Source organism: Dermacentor variabilis, chromosome 5 (genome assembly GCF_050947875.1).
Source record: "Dermacentor variabilis isolate Ectoservices chromosome 5, ASM5094787v1, whole genome shotgun sequence".
Taxonomy (NCBI): Eukaryota; Metazoa; Arthropoda; class Arachnida; order Ixodida; family Ixodidae; genus Dermacentor; species Dermacentor variabilis.
The window spans coordinates 46,933,687-46,949,290 of record NC_134572.1 but is presented as its reverse complement, the minus strand read 5'-3'; the positions used below and the strand labels follow the sequence as shown (position 1 = coordinate 46,949,290).

The following is a 15,604-nucleotide window of genomic DNA, read 5'->3' as shown; positions in this document are numbered from 1 at the left end:
CTGCTCTATTCTATAAACTTTGTGAATGATCTATTTCTTCAGGAAACCACGAAAGCATCAATGTTTCTGAGCACTCCTTGTTGCATTAACTGCTTTGCTGAATAGGCCAGTGCCGACTGACTAGCCCCAAAATTTGTTTCACTAATCACAGGCTATCTTGGTCAGACCTAACTATATGAATTGAACCTAATGCAATTTACACCGACTTCGGTGAACAAACATGCTATGTGTACTAAGATAACACAAATGAACATTTTCTTCTCTTCCCAGTCACACCATCTTAGACGATTTTTGTATTCCACCTAATTACATAATTACTTATTTTTAATGAACTTCTCAAATAGTATAATAAGAGAAAAATTGTCAATTGGAAAATTATAGGACATAACGGAAAAATTCCGTTCCATTTTTCTGTTGCTATATATGTGCTACATAAAAGTTTTTTCCAAGCTTGAAAGAATCCAGCAAAAAGTGCTACACGGCACTTTATGGGCTTTCATTCAGGCTTGGAAAAGAACTGATGTAGCACATATTGAGCAACAAAAAGGTGGGTCAGGAATTTTTCAGGATGTTCTACAATTCTCTCATTGACACTTTTGCTCTGAATATAATATTTAATGAAGGTGATTACTTGTAACTAATGATGTATTTAAGTGAAATACACAAAGTAGTTCAAATTCCTCCATGCGACGGCAAACAACATTACTTTGGTTCTGTCCAGCTATGCTGCACTAACGTATCCTCAAATTTTGGCACCTGTTACCTGGGACACCCTGTATAAGCACATGCAAAAGTTGGCACTAAAGAAAAAGTAATTGTTCTTGGCCTATCATCAAACAACTATGTCAATGCTAAACGGCATGTTTCTCATGTCCTCATTTTGTTTAGCATTGTTATTCAGTCATACAAAACGCAGTAGGCTCAGTCATGCATAAAAACTTTATTAAGTCACAGTTATAAAAGCAACACTAAACACTGACACATTGTAAGACAATACAGTCACTTTCATGGCACAGGTGATAAATAAAACATCACACAGGAGCAACAATTTGTCACAGTTGTGTCACCTTAATTAAGAAGCTAATGGGCATACAATGATCAATGCAAAACAGTACCTGAGGATTTCAAAAGGAACACAGTATCACAATGCAAATGACTTCTCTCTGAACACCAGAGGCAAACACAACTGGTGATGAGGGCTACGAATAATCTGCGAGTGCAGACATTCAGGCCATTAGGAATAGTGAACCAAAACTTCAGCGCTCAAAGAACGACTCGGCTAGATAGCAGGAACATCAAAAGGTTGATATGCATGCTTCCACTCCAAGGCAAGGCACTGCTCATTTGTCAATGTTGAGGCAGAATTCAAATTGCATACTGCACTTAGTCTACCAATTTATGACAGCCTGGGGCAGACTGAAGCAGTGCCATGGTAAAGCTGGCGCAACGTAAGTGGACAAGGGTGATAACAAACACGAACAAATACCACTACCAACTGAAGTTTGTTTTGAGCAGAAAAAGATATTTGTACAAGTGGGCACTTGTGCATCATACATACAATATGCACTAACTAGGACGTGATGTGAAGCAGTGTCCAACGACAGATGCGACTCCAGAAAAGCAAGTTCAGCGGTATACAAAGAAATGGTCATATCAATGACGCATTGAATATTTCTTATTATAGAATGCCTCCAATGTACCTCTTCTGGGAGCATCTTTCCTCCTGCGCAGAATTTTTACATTCTCAAATCCCTGGACGCATTTTATGTCAAGAAATATGGCGATAAATGTGTCCGTGATACATCTCTTTTTTTGTATGTCACTGAATTTGCATTCTTAGAGTCATGTTTATTCTATTTATTTATTTACAGGCTACTGCCGGCCAATATAGTAGTCCCAAGCAGTAGTGGAGGACAAAGGCTTAGACACTGAAACAATGTATGGAAAAGCTATATTGGTGATTCGACACTGTGTCGTGTCATGTCCTTGTTAGCACATTCTGTATGCACGATGCATGTTTCTTCACTTTCTGCAGATATTCTTTTCTGCACAAATTAAATTTTAGCTGATAGTGGCATTTGTTCATGTCTGTTTTTCTTTGTTTGCCTGCATTCTTTGCACCGGCTATACCATGGCATATACACTCTGTTTAGGTAGTTCCGCGCAGCAGAGCCAAGGCTACACGACCTGCAAGTGCAGATTCTTGCACAGTGATATATAATACTACAGTTCATAACCCATTGGACGACTGATTGGACATTGGACGATGGCCTTTACAAGTGGTTTTGTTGGTAAGTGTCTACTTGGAAGCATCTTTGCAGGTCACAGTGCGGTTTATCGTGCAATTTTGCTTTGTTCTTTAATAAAATATTTATTGTGAATTTATGATACTGAAAATAGAGTTCTCCACTTGTTCGAATGAAAACATGCAAAGAACGAAAAAATTAACGCGACGCATTCATATGGACATTAATTTACATATAAAAAGTATAATCATATAATTGCTTTACAGTGGTTAAATTCATATGGAGGAATGCCTCCTTCGTCCTTCACAAAAATGACATCTGCAGACTCACTTGTGTGGTATCATTCCAAGCTGCTCTGTTATGTGAAAGGAACGAATAAGTTGGCGTTGAACATGCTTGGAAGAGCGCAGAAGAATTTCGGTAAACATGCCCAAATCCTAACAAAGGAAACGGCCGCACTTACGAATGGCAACGAGTGCGCCGTGTACAAGTGGACGTTACAAGAGGGATCAAGAGATGGCACCACCATCCCCTGCGACAAGCTGGCCAAGTGGTCCTTCTGAACCCTCCACTTCCGCCATCTTTGTTACCCTCCTCCTCTTCTGCATCTCAAAATATCTTAACGCACAGTCTTTTTTGTGTCAGAGTGAATATGGAACAAATTTTCTACCACTGCTATCACAACAGGTAATGTCGCTACGCAATTGCAGCCTTAGTAGATGCTGCCGTCGCCTGCATTGCAGTGCTAGCCGCTAGAAGATGACAAGGCATGGAAGGGCATCTTTAGGATATTTTCAGCCCGCTGATTTATCGACGAATCCTATAGCTTCTATAGTGCCGTATGGAACTAGTGAAACATAGTAGAAGCACCAATTCGTCCAATAATAGGCTTAGCTAGGCTGATGCATTGTTTGAGCAAGTCGTAACTTAAAGGCACACATGCAAGACAACCTGATGGAAGCCAAAATAAAGCAAGAACTAGTAAAGTCAAGTCAAAGCTAGTAGTAGCACACACATTGAAATGAGACAAAATGCAAAGAAAAAGGTACAAAGTAAATACAGACACAACAAATAGGTCACAGCAAGTTGCAGCCATTGCAGCAGTTACAGTGCAAGTATGAGTATCCACAACAGTGCCCCTTCTGCAATACCAGATGCGCAAGGTATTTGCGGACATAGCTTGAAAACACCATAGACATTAACATTCTTTTTCTATCTGCCTAGGTGCTTATCTTTGACCACACCAACCCCTTCGCCACCTATCTACCACATTTATTCCATGGTGTGAGCTTCCACTCTCACAAACGAGATGAAGCCACACATTGTTCTAATAGCCTTAAATGCCAACCACAGTGACCTAGCGATCACCACCTTTCTGAAGGCCACAAGATCCTTTGTATTTAGTGCGAGATGAGAGTTTATAGCCAATTATCATCTCTGACATGGACAAATAAGCACTGCCACTTGCCAGACGCTATTCAGGCAGTTGAGTTTCTCCAAAAGGTGGAGGCCATGATGAGTGAGAATCCTGAAAACCTGATTATGCCCATTGCCGAGCAGCTTGAAGTCGCTGAGTCAACAGTCAATCTTTCTGTGCACGATGTGAACATGTGCTGCTCTTAATGGTGAATTTGCTTGCTCCTTCAGCATACGTGCAACCCAAGAATATGTGGTTCTGAACTTCTGTGGCCACGGGCTAATCTGTATGCAGACTAATCTGTATGCTGCTGTGTATGGCAGGCATAAGAGAAAGAATAACAGCCACATAATTATAAAAAGTCGCTACAGGCTGTTATTGTGGAAGCACTTCAAACGTCAACACACTATCTGAATCAAGTATGTTGCCATTATTGTAACTAAATTCAGTCGGTAATTGAGGCTGAAGATTGTTTTATTTAGCAGTCCTAAAAAAAGCAGCGAGAGAAACACTGTAAAATATTTTGAATGAATATATAGAATCTTGCCTGAAATAATGCTGTTATTCTGGAAGTCGTCACTACATGTCATCAAAACCTTGCGCACCCACTATAACATAGGCAATTTTACAGCTACACTAGCTAAAAAAATTGTATTTTTCTGACATTCTACAATCACATAAAACCAACTTACATGCTCTAAAAACCAAAAATAGGTACAAATGTTCACTTACATATAAAATGTACAGCATGATCCACTGTTAAAGGGCACACGCAGTTGGTATTCTGCCATACATTATTGCCGACATATATACAGGCCAAATATTTATGTATACATGTCGTTACATCAACCACTCCTTTCGGGTAAAAGTGAAGAAATGTTCCAGTTATGGCCTTATCAGTTGCAAGGTGTTCCCTTCAACAGTGCACCATGCTGTACAACGGACCTTTCCAAAAAGTACGCTGCCACATGGGCTTGGTAGCCACATCCAAAGTGTCGTGAGAGTAAGGCTTGACAGGAGTTCGTGCCTATTGCATTTATGCACATCATCAAATGCAAACAGCCCCTGCTGGCCTCACGGTCTCATTCAATGTAAGTCAATAATGCCCTATTTCTTTTTTTTCCCCCATTAATTCTTGTTCGCAACATGGGGCACGATTGGAGATATTTTGTTCGATATGCATTCTGTTCAGTTGCTGCAACGTCACAAAGTTGCAGTGTGCAAAATTTGTGACAGCGGGGCGGAGAGAGCAGCCAATCAGGAAGCGGTGACCTCCCCGCAAGTTTACTTCCGTCGTTTGTCGTCTGCTTGCAGACAGTATACTACCAAAACGAAATGTTTCTCGTCTTCCAAATGAATGAAATTTTTATCTAAAAAAATCTATTTTTTCTTCTCAAGCCCAAACACGTTTTCAAATAGTAGTACGTGTGCCTACTGCAATTTATAACTATAAGTTTCTTTGCGTCGTCCCTAGGTGGTGTTGTATACAGCGAGAATAAAAATGAAAAAAAAAAATAATAATAATAAAATAAACGACAAGAGTGGCGCACTTTTCAAGAGGCAGCGACAACATTCCTGTGGCTAGCTGGCACCAATGATGGGGTCGATTTCTCTGTACAATCAACGAATTATTTGTTTCGAGAAACAAAAACGACGCCAGAATTCACTTTCTGCCATTTCTTCAAACGCGTTTCGCACTGCCACCCACTCTTCTCCTTCCTCTAGAAATGCCAGCGCAACAACCTAAGTTCCCAACGGAAGCGCTATTTTCTCGAATTAAACTATGGATTGGATCCAAATATGCCATGCCGCAGCTGCCTGTTGGATCCAATCCAATCCACCAGACGCGCTATGCGAAGCCGTATGATCACTCTAAATTTCCCAGCTCCCGTCGGGTTCGGCGCCTAGCAGACGAAATGCTCGGTGGCAGGATGATTGACAGGAGTGTGTCACCATTTTGACGTCGCCAAAAACGTGGCCGCGCCCCGCGGCTGGCGACGTCGGTGCGGAGTAGGCCAATCGTGCGCGCCGGTAACCGAACGAACGCGCCGAACAACCATCTCCGATCGCACCCGTAGTGTCCTTCCATGCTATTGAAACAGATGCCAGAAGAGAAACCGCCAGTCTTTACCAGCAGCAGAATTGCAATGTTAGTACCACTGTACTAGACTGCCCCAACAGCTACAAATACAATAAGAGCAAACCACTTCGCCATTTCCCAAATTATGATGTATGTGCTTTTTAAGTCGTGAATAGCAGCACCTGTGAAGCACAAAAGCTGAAGGTTCACTTTTGAACAAAAAGGAAGCAGACATGAGCAGGCCTATAATGGTGTGAGGCAGCCTACTGAATATTAAATGTGCTTGTTAAAGGGACCCTGAAACGATTTTGATGATTTTCTACAAACACACTGAGTTGTTAGAGTAGGTCCTTCTGATCGTAGGTCCTCCTGATCATTAATTGACGCATCTAAGTGCTCCGCGTAAAGAGTGTAATTTATTATAAGGTTTTAAAATTCAATGGCAAAAGGGGCGACGACATGAGTATGAACGGGAGTGAGTGCCAGCTTACGAGAGTACAAATGAGGGTCAGTGGCAATGATGTTGAGTGGACGCGTGAATGACTCAGCGACTGAGTGGTATGAATGTGAGTGAATGATGGTGAAGTGGGAGTGGGCACGGGTATGAACATTAGTGGGTGCTGGTAAATGTGCATGGAAGTGAGCATGAATGGGCCAGTAGAAATATTAGTGGGTGCCAACAAAGGTTAGTACACAAGTGTGAGCGAGTATGAGCCTGCGAAAATACTGGTGAGTGCATATGAGTTATTATCCACTTATTCCACTGAGATGATCGTAGCCGAAGGAATGCTCTAGCACTGGCTTATTTGATGCTTTTAGGCCAGGCACATATGCATGTAGACCTCATAGCATTGTGCATGAGCATGCACTAGCACCTCGAGTGCTTGTTGTGTGATGATGCAGCATGATGCAGCATGCTATGAGTTTGGTTCCGTCCACATAGGGGCTCTGGTGTATGCCAGGAAAAAAAAAAAAAAGAAAGTGTCAATCAAGTGTAGTGTCAAACACAACACTTATAAGGAAACCTTAGCTTCTATAAATTTATTTTTTTTAGTTTGCCCTGGGCACATGACTTTCGTGGGATACATACTAACTTTATTGAAGATGCAGCACAGGCAGCAGCAGCAAACTTGGAAGAGGAGAAACTGACAAGCAACACAGTGCTCTTAGACCACAATGATGTCTTGCTGTTTGCAATTTAGCCTGTTTTAAGAACTTGTAGAAACAGACTTGCTTGATGCAGGTACCCTACCTCTATTGTCCTTTCAGCATTAGAAGATTCCCTAGGTTATAGTCAGGGAAGCTTTTACAGCGAAGTTGTTATGGGCTAGTTCCCCCAGGATTACGTCAGTGTGCACACACTAAATCCCGAAGATAGTGCAATGCAGGGCTGACCCGCGGCATAGGTGAAACAAACATTAAGCACTCCCCATACGTGGGCCGATCCCAAAGGTAGTGCGATGCCGGGATGACCCGTGGCTGAGGTGAAGCAGGCATTAAGCACTCCACATACGTGGGCCAATCCCAAAGATGGTGCAATACCAGGCTGATCACGGCAGAGGTGAAGCAGGTGTTAAGCCCTCCCCATTTGTGAACCGATCGCAAAGATAGTGCAATGCTGTGCCGACCCACGGTGGAGGGGCAGTTCGGCGGAGATGCAGTAAGGGGCCCACATACGCAGTTTCGCTGGTCATCCTTCTTAACAGGGTGGAAGGGCAATGAGTTTCCTTTTGTGTGTGTGTTAACATAATTTATTTTTCAGAGTTTGATGAAACGTTAGTAAAACTGTACTAGAACAAGTAATTTGTAATCTTAACACAAAATTCAGGAGTTTGCAGTTGTGAAAACAACCCAAACAACTGGCAAGCAATTTTCAGTGTGTTAGTTAATAGAGGCTAAAGAGCTTGCTATGTCTGTTTTGTTTAGGCAGAACATAACAAAGGTGTTCTAACTTTCCACATAATTTTATATACTTGAAAATATAATTTTACCATAAAAGGAAACAAGACATGCAACATGAGCTGAAGTTGACAATGTGTCTTTAAAACTTTCATTTAAGCTAAATGTCCTTTATCAACACTGTGTGGTAGAATATAAAACAAATTCAGGAAAGTTCAATTGACTGTGCTATTTTGAAATATGCACACATATGAAAAACAGGGAGAAACCCGCAGAAGCAGGTGGTGTAGCAAATTGCAAACCCTACTCCCAGCCTTCCTAGTAACTGCCACTAGTGGACAGGCATGGCTTTTTGGAAAGGTCCGTGGCAAAAGATCAAAGAAAGTTATCACAGTGAGAGTTTGTAAATCATCACACATAGCATTCAGTGGCAACAGCACTGCCCCATCTTTGAACACTGTAGTAACGTCACCAGTGTCATGACTACCACTGCACACATTGTTTCAAACAAATGAAAATCAAAGCCACAATGTGTTAAGGCACATTACGCAGTGGGTACACATATGGTAATGGCTGAAAGGTGAAGATAAAAGTTATCAATTACTAGTGATCGGTCAGTGCCTCCCTTCACTGTCCTTCAAAAAGCAACACTAATTAATTACACAAATAACATGACCAGTTATTGAGAGACAATCATGAGATCCATTGTGGCCACAAAATGCACATGCAATTTATATAATAATAGATCAGACTAATGAATACTCACAGACCGATCTTACCACAAGTCTCACTGTGCCGTCACTGCTACAGCTACTGCAATGAATGCCAGTAATTAGGTCATGGTAAAAGGCCCATAAATCAACATTGTTTCCACTTCTTTTTCACTGTGACAAATAGCCAACTGAGATCTCAAGATCAGGAGGCAGTAAGGCGAGAATAATATGATTGTACAACAAGACCGAATAGGAGCCCTAAGCACCTCAAAAAATTTGCTAGAAAAATCCACAATGACATTCCCCTCAACGTTGTCTTGAACCTGAGAGCAGCGGGGAAAGCAGTGTGAACTGCAGGAATTGTGGTGCTCAAAGCACAGGTGTGCAAGCACTCTAAACATGGCAAGATCGGTCCACTGATTGCTTGAACATAACATGTTGACTTCAAGGACACAACAAACCATAAGGTTCCAATATGCTACAAGCAAAAGCTTAAGATAAACGTATCTTGTACCTTGCCCTTATTCAGGGCATGGGAAATGAGGCACTGTTCACTAAACCTGGCATAAACTATGGTGCATATTGGAAGGAAAATCAAGATATGGGGCCGAGCACGTCGTAAACACTAAGGTAGTTTGCAATTGCACGCCAGCAGTCACTGTTCAGAGCATCTATCTGTGTGCTATTTGCAGGATGGCATCTAACGGAGTTCTCGACAACTCCTGTGATAACTAAATAGTAGTCCTTCAAAACGTTCGTAGCTGAGACTACAGCCGCAGCTACCTCAGCTTCCGTTTTCCCACTGAGTCTTGCTATGTAACTAAACTGACAGGCACTTCTAGCAAACAACTCAAACCCTTCTGCACATAGTCGGTCTGTCCTGTGCTGAAAAATAAAATCAACTGCACGGTTCAGAACACCCTTGTTCTTTCGTACTGTCTCAAATAAGATAAAGCTCTCATTATCAGTGCACTGCAACTTGGGGGCTATTACGAACTCTACAAGGTGATTGTTCCTCCACATTCCTTTTGAAAGCTCCCTCACAAATTCAGCACTTAAACTAGAGTCTGAGTACAAGGCAAGTCCATTTAGTGTCGTGTTGTGCGACAGTAAGTATGCGAGATCTTCAGCGGTTTCAAGCCTGTTGATGACATGAACAGAGATTGTCGCCACAGTTATGCTTCTGTTTGCCGCCAGGGCATGCATTAGGTCATGGAATTGACCTCCCTCATCATGCCCCATTCCTATCTCCACTGCTGTGATGTAATGTGTAGTCTTCAGCATTTCACAGACAGCTGCACCCTTAGCACTGGCGGCATCTCCAAGGCATATCTTAAAGGTGTGAATGCGCTTGCTTGCACCAATAGCTTGAAGAAGGGGCATCAGACTTGTCTCCGATATGTGTGAAATTGTTGGCAAGATCACTACTTCGGGGCACAATTCAGGGCACACCACAACAGCTGTCAAACCCGGGATATCAGGCTCGCTCCAGGGTAGTTGCACACGGCCATAGCAGCTGTTCGCAGTCAAGCACTCCGCCAAGGATACCCTGAAAAATTGCACTGGCAGGTATTTACAAAGGCAGAACTTCACTGACAAACACAGTGAGTCGCATGCTTCAAGCTGAGGCCTGAGGACCTGGAAGCATGACATTTGGCATCACAATTACAGTACGTGCTAACAGAAATGCGCCAGCTAGCCCACCAATGTTTTAATAGTTACACTGTTGACACCAAATTTTTTCCCCTCTTTATTTTAGTAGCTGTAAACAAAACAGTCTCAAAATCTGTCTTTCTGGAATACCAAGGGCTGTACCAACCAACAGCTGTCGGTAACTGCGAGACCCTCCAGCTTGTCAGCTAACTTGCTGACAAGCTAGCTGAGCCCTCTGAAGTCTTCTTCAGACAAGCACCTGCGGCCCAATAGTCTAGGCTTTCTTGTTTTCTTCCACTTCATACTTATTAGATTCGAACTATAAAACCGAACTATAAAACAATAGCAGTAGAAATCTTCATAACTGGCAGTGTGAAGTAACAGCAGAATCTTTGCTCGAATTAGTTGGTGGGTCACAATTCAAATAAATTCATATCAAGAACTATTCATGGGCGGCCATCCTGTCACAGTGCCCGCCCTGTCTTTGTGTTCTTTGCCCTTACCTAGTTCACGCCATGAATTTTAAACTGCTGTCAAAAGCACTGCCATTAAATATGAGCGAATCAGCTACAGAGTCCTCACACGTGGACACTTGTCTGCTCTAAACAATGTAGAACTGCAGCTTGTGGTGCATGTTGAAAAGCAAACTTGCACTTTATCTATTTTTACAAGATAACTCATCTCAGTTTTCATCTTGCATTGCAAGGTTTGCTTGTCGTAGCTTCTTGCAATCATGGTCTCACAAGTGGACTCTGTATCATACTTTTCCGCTTTCAGTAGGTATGATATGCAAAGAACATTTACAACAGATGTCTGTGACTGACAGAAGAGTCCATGCTATTTTTTCTTTTTTTGCTAGTATTAATCAGAACCAGGTATACTTGCGGACAACTTCCTGTGGCAAAGAAAAGAAAGCTAGAGGGGCAGAGCTTCTGTATTGCGTTACTGCACCAAGTAGTCAGGCAGCATTTGACAACGTTTCCGCTTTCTTGGAGCAGACAGTGAATGAGCCTAGCTTCCATGTGTGACGTTGCATTTGCCCACATGTATTTTGCCATAGTTTTCTGTTGTAAATAAGTTGCTAAAGTTCTCGCTTCCCCAGCTTAAACTAATGTTGATGGTAATGGGGGACATTATTTCAAAAGTGCTCTTAAAAATCATATTCTAGGGCATTACTTGCCAAAACTACAATATGATTATGAGGCACAACATAGTGGGGCACTCTGAATTTAATTTTGACCACGGTATACAGGTGGTTTTGCATCCCCCACTTCACCCCCTCAAAATGCAGCCACTGCGGCTGGGATTGGATCCTATGCCTTTAGGCTTAGCCGTGCAATGCCAGAGTCACTATGCCACCAGGACAAGTTAAGAGTGCTCTTACTTGAGTGCACTTCGTACCCGTAACTTTCTCTTCATGGCTGCAGAAAGTTGCTTGCAAGTACAGCCAAGCTTTCCACTATTATCTATTTCAGGTTCTAGCAAAGAGGGGTGGTCAAGAAATAATTTTTGAGACCAAATCGAATATGAATCGAACAGTGCTATGAGTGACCCAAATCCAACTGAATACCTTAAAGAAAGAAAGAAAGAAAGAAAGAAAGAAAGAAAGAAAGAAAGAAAGAAAGAAAGAAAGAAAGAAAGACATTGTCACCATTAATACACAATGATGTTCGTACTCTATGTATTCACAATGTTCGGAAGTTTCTGTTGGACGTGATGAACCGTGGTTTATTAGAAGTCCAAATGGAGCATTCAAAATAAATGAGCAGTTTAGGAGGAAATGTCTGACCCTGAGGAATGCAACTTCTTGCGTTTTTTGTTTACTATAGCTGCTGGTGTGATGTTTATCATGCATTTGCTCCAATTTCATGTTTCAGCACGCACTTGACGATTAAAACTATTTGAAAACTATTAGGAAAGTTTGCATATTTACAAACTATTTGAAGACCAAATCAAATAAGACATTATTCAATTCATTATTTGAAATATTCAAATATTAACACACCCCTGAAGATTATATTAGGTTGCTCAGCAATTATTATAAATAGTGCTTTAAAATGCAGCGGAATGTTTGGAGACGTTTGAGGGCGAGCGCTGGGATGTCCTCCATGAATTTCTTGATATAGTCACAGTCGATTTTCGGTTTCAAACCATTATGTGCACACAGCTGAATTGAAGGAAGGCTTTGTCCAAACATTCTTGTATGGCCCAATCCAGAAATACAAACTGGGGGCAAGGCTAGCAAAGATACTCCACTAGTAATCTTACAGCACTAATCGCCTCACTGCTCGTCTTGCATTTGAATGCACATGAGGGAAGTCACTTTCACTAGAGAAAAGCTTACAAACTTAAAACTTTGCATACAGAAATGTGCATTTTGCACAAAGCACGCACAGTGTGCTGTTAAAGCTGTACAATTCAAAGTAAAAAGGAACTAAAAACATACATTAATGCCTTGTGTTCAGTATGCTACTCGATACTAAAAAAAAATTATGGGGTTTTACGTGCCAAAACCATTTTCTGATTATGAGGCACGGCGTAGTGGGGGACTCCGGAAATTTAGACCACCTGGAGTTCTTTAACGTGCATCTAAGTACACAGGTGTTTTTGCATTTCGCCCCCATCGAAATGCCGCCACCGTGGCCGGGATTCAATCCCGTGACCTCGTGCTCAGCAGCCCAACACCATAGCCACTGAGCAACCACGGCGGGTTGCTACTCGATACTGAACTCCTACGTATGCGAGTTATAGCACTAATGCAAAGTCCTGTTTACTTGTTAAAAAATATGTATTTGCAATGTCATATTCCCTATGCCCAAGCTGACATAGAAAAATTCTGTGGTATAGGAACACCAAAGAGAAAAGTAAGTTTAGCTGTATAAGTAAATTATGCTGCTACAGTACCAGAAAAGTTACTCCTACCATAAGAGGAAGCTTGGCAAGACAGGAAAAGCAAGTACCAAAGACAGGTGGCCAATGCTGCGTTCAAGTTCCTGCACCAGCTCACTGTGACATCACAAATCTTTGACACCTTCTTCAAAATGAATTTCTTATTGGTAGAGATGGACTAAATTCTAAAGAAGCCTAAGACTGAACTTAACAAGTTTCAAGACCTTTTGGTGCACTAAAATGGCTCAAATATGGGAAATTAATTTGCAATCTGCAGCATTAAATTGATGTATCCGTGTGGGGCTTTCGCTGCGAAATTCAAGAAATTGAAGTTTAGGCTTCATTTTATTTCCTGGTAATCAAAAAAATTAATGATAATAGAATGTCAAAAGAATATTTTATGTCGAAGCGCACTTGGTGTTGCTCTTTAGTATCCCTTTAACTGAACACATTGCGGGTGCATGTTCACACAGTATCTGAACCGGTGAAGCACATAACAATTAAACATGTTATTATTTTATCTTCATACCTGCCTCTGCCTGTCCAACTAAGTTATTACCTCCCAGTGCTAAATGAGAAATTTGATCACTCTAAGAAAACAATAAAAGCGAAGAGAAGTAAAGCACATACCTCACTTGCATGCAAGCATCGAAGCTAGCAATAGTCAGCCTTTTTAGAGTCTTGCTTACAGCCAGTGCCTCGCAGAGTTGTCGTACTAGTGCCACACGTAGCTTGAGAGTCATATGAAGCTCTTCCAATGTGGTGTTTATCATCAATGCTCCTGCCCAGTTCGTGGTGCTTTCAAGAAACACACAATCCTCAAATTCCAAGGTACGAAGGCAGGTGTTGTATTGCAATGCCAATGCCAGAGCTTGTTCATTTCTTTGAGTAACAAGTCCTTCTTTAACATGCAGTTTCTTCAAGGTAGTGTTGCTTCCAAGCGCAGAAAATAAAGCGCCCATTGAGCAGCTCGTATTTGCAAACTGCACGGTCAGCTCTGTCAAAGAAGTGCAGGTGTTGATGGCTTCCGCCAGTGGGGTAAGCTGAGCGCGATCTATGATAGAACGAACACTGACTTTCTTCAGGGTGTTCGTCTTCCACAGAAGTTGTGCCACAGGGTCGGTAGTCGGGAGGCGTCTGTCAATATTTAAAGGTGGGTTGAACGTCACCGACTCACAGTTGACAAGGTATTGTAACGCATGGTACACATTCCTTGGTAGAGTCGCTTGGACGATCTTGACTCTTTTGAGGGTGCCGGCATTGCGTCGTAGCAGCGCTTCCAGTTCTGATGAAAATTTGAACTTGATCTCAGGACAATCGATCACGAGCTCTTCCAGACCGGCGACAGCATTGAGGCCCTCGAGTACGTATACGTGGCGCTTGGGCACTTCGTCGGGATTCTCTGCGGGGTTATTGGAGAGCACAAGCTTAAGCCTGCGAATGTTGCGGATGGGGCCGTCTCGCAACGCGGCAGCCAAGCGAACGGGGTAGGACTTTTTGTTAGGATTGTCAGTGTAGTCGGCGTTGCTGGGAAGCTTCCGAGAGAACAGCTTAAGCTCGTCGATGCAACAGTGGCGCTCAAGAAGCCGCGTAAGTAGGCACGAAGACTGTACGAAACAAACACTGGAATGTTTGTTGCAAGCCTCAGCGTAGGGCAGTGACTGCAAAATAACCTTGCCAGGTTTGTGCTCGAGAAGTTCGAAACCAAGGTCGTGCAGTACTCTGTTCCATAGACACATTTCGACGCTCAGCCAACATCTTTGTCCAGATCTCCTCGCAGAGCAAGGACGATCGTAATACATTAGCTGCTCTAGAGTGGGTCTCTCGAAATCTAACGGATCCACACTAGCATCACTTGAGCTGTTGCGACAGTCGGGCGCTGCTTCATCTTCGCCGGCACATCTTTTAGCCAACGGCATAAATGCGACATCGAAATTGTCGCAGGGATCCTTCCTCTTAGTTGCCATTTACAAAGTTGTCAACAAGTGGTCGTGCCACTAGACTACTTCACACACATGTGCACTTCTTCACGTACGATTTGTCAGCACTGCAACGGCGCTCACGCGTTGAAACCTGAGATGGAAGTAAGGAAGACGTCCGTCAGGGAAGACCACGCTCAGTGAACCATCCACCTCCTGCCGCCTCTACGAGTTTTTCAGCAATGGCGTCCAAAGCCAAGCACAAAGGTTCCAGGTTGCACCACGGTGAAAGCGACGCTGGCAATAGTGCCCCCTAAACCACTGTACCTAAATAAAGGAAGCAGAAGGGATAAGGAGCTAGGGATCAGGGAATTTTCCTTCCCACATATAACTTTCGCCACCCGCCATGAATAAAAATAAATAAATAAAAAGTAGCCTTCGAGGCTGATTATTCACGCAAGCTGTCGCTCAGCGGTGCGATTTGCATATTGGGAAGCTGACTGCTACACCATATGACTGCTCCATTAGACTTACGGGTGCAAATCTCAAAGGCTTTGCTTTTACAAGCAACAAGTTGACCCCTCCCCCCCCCCCCCAAAAAAAAAGAAACACATCATGGCCACCATGTTTTCGACACCATCTATTTATAATCGATTTACCATTGTATTTATTCAGGCACGGACGCCTCTAATACACGAAGTAATCTATTCTATCTTTAATACTAAATATATGTATTAATATTAGGAATGAAAGGGAATGAAAGAATCTTTAACGGAGTACTGCGGTTA

General features: G+C 42.5%; 1 protein-coding gene across 1 annotated transcript; it reads right to left on the bottom strand.

Annotated features, from left to right (window-relative positions):
• Nucleotides 1-925: 925 nt before the first annotated feature.
• Nucleotides 926-15,296, bottom strand: LOC142582533 (uncharacterized). The gene is made up of 2 exons (XM_075692359.1): nucleotides 13,528-15,296; nucleotides 926-9,904 (listed from the first exon to the last, which is right to left on the bottom strand). The coding sequence occupies exons 1-2, from the start codon at nucleotides 14,862-14,864 to the stop codon at nucleotides 8,950-8,952; spliced, it is 2,292 nt and encodes a 763-aa protein (XP_075548474.1). The 5' UTR covers nucleotides 14,865-15,296; the 3' UTR covers nucleotides 926-8,949.
• Nucleotides 15,297-15,604: the final 308 nt, after the last annotated feature.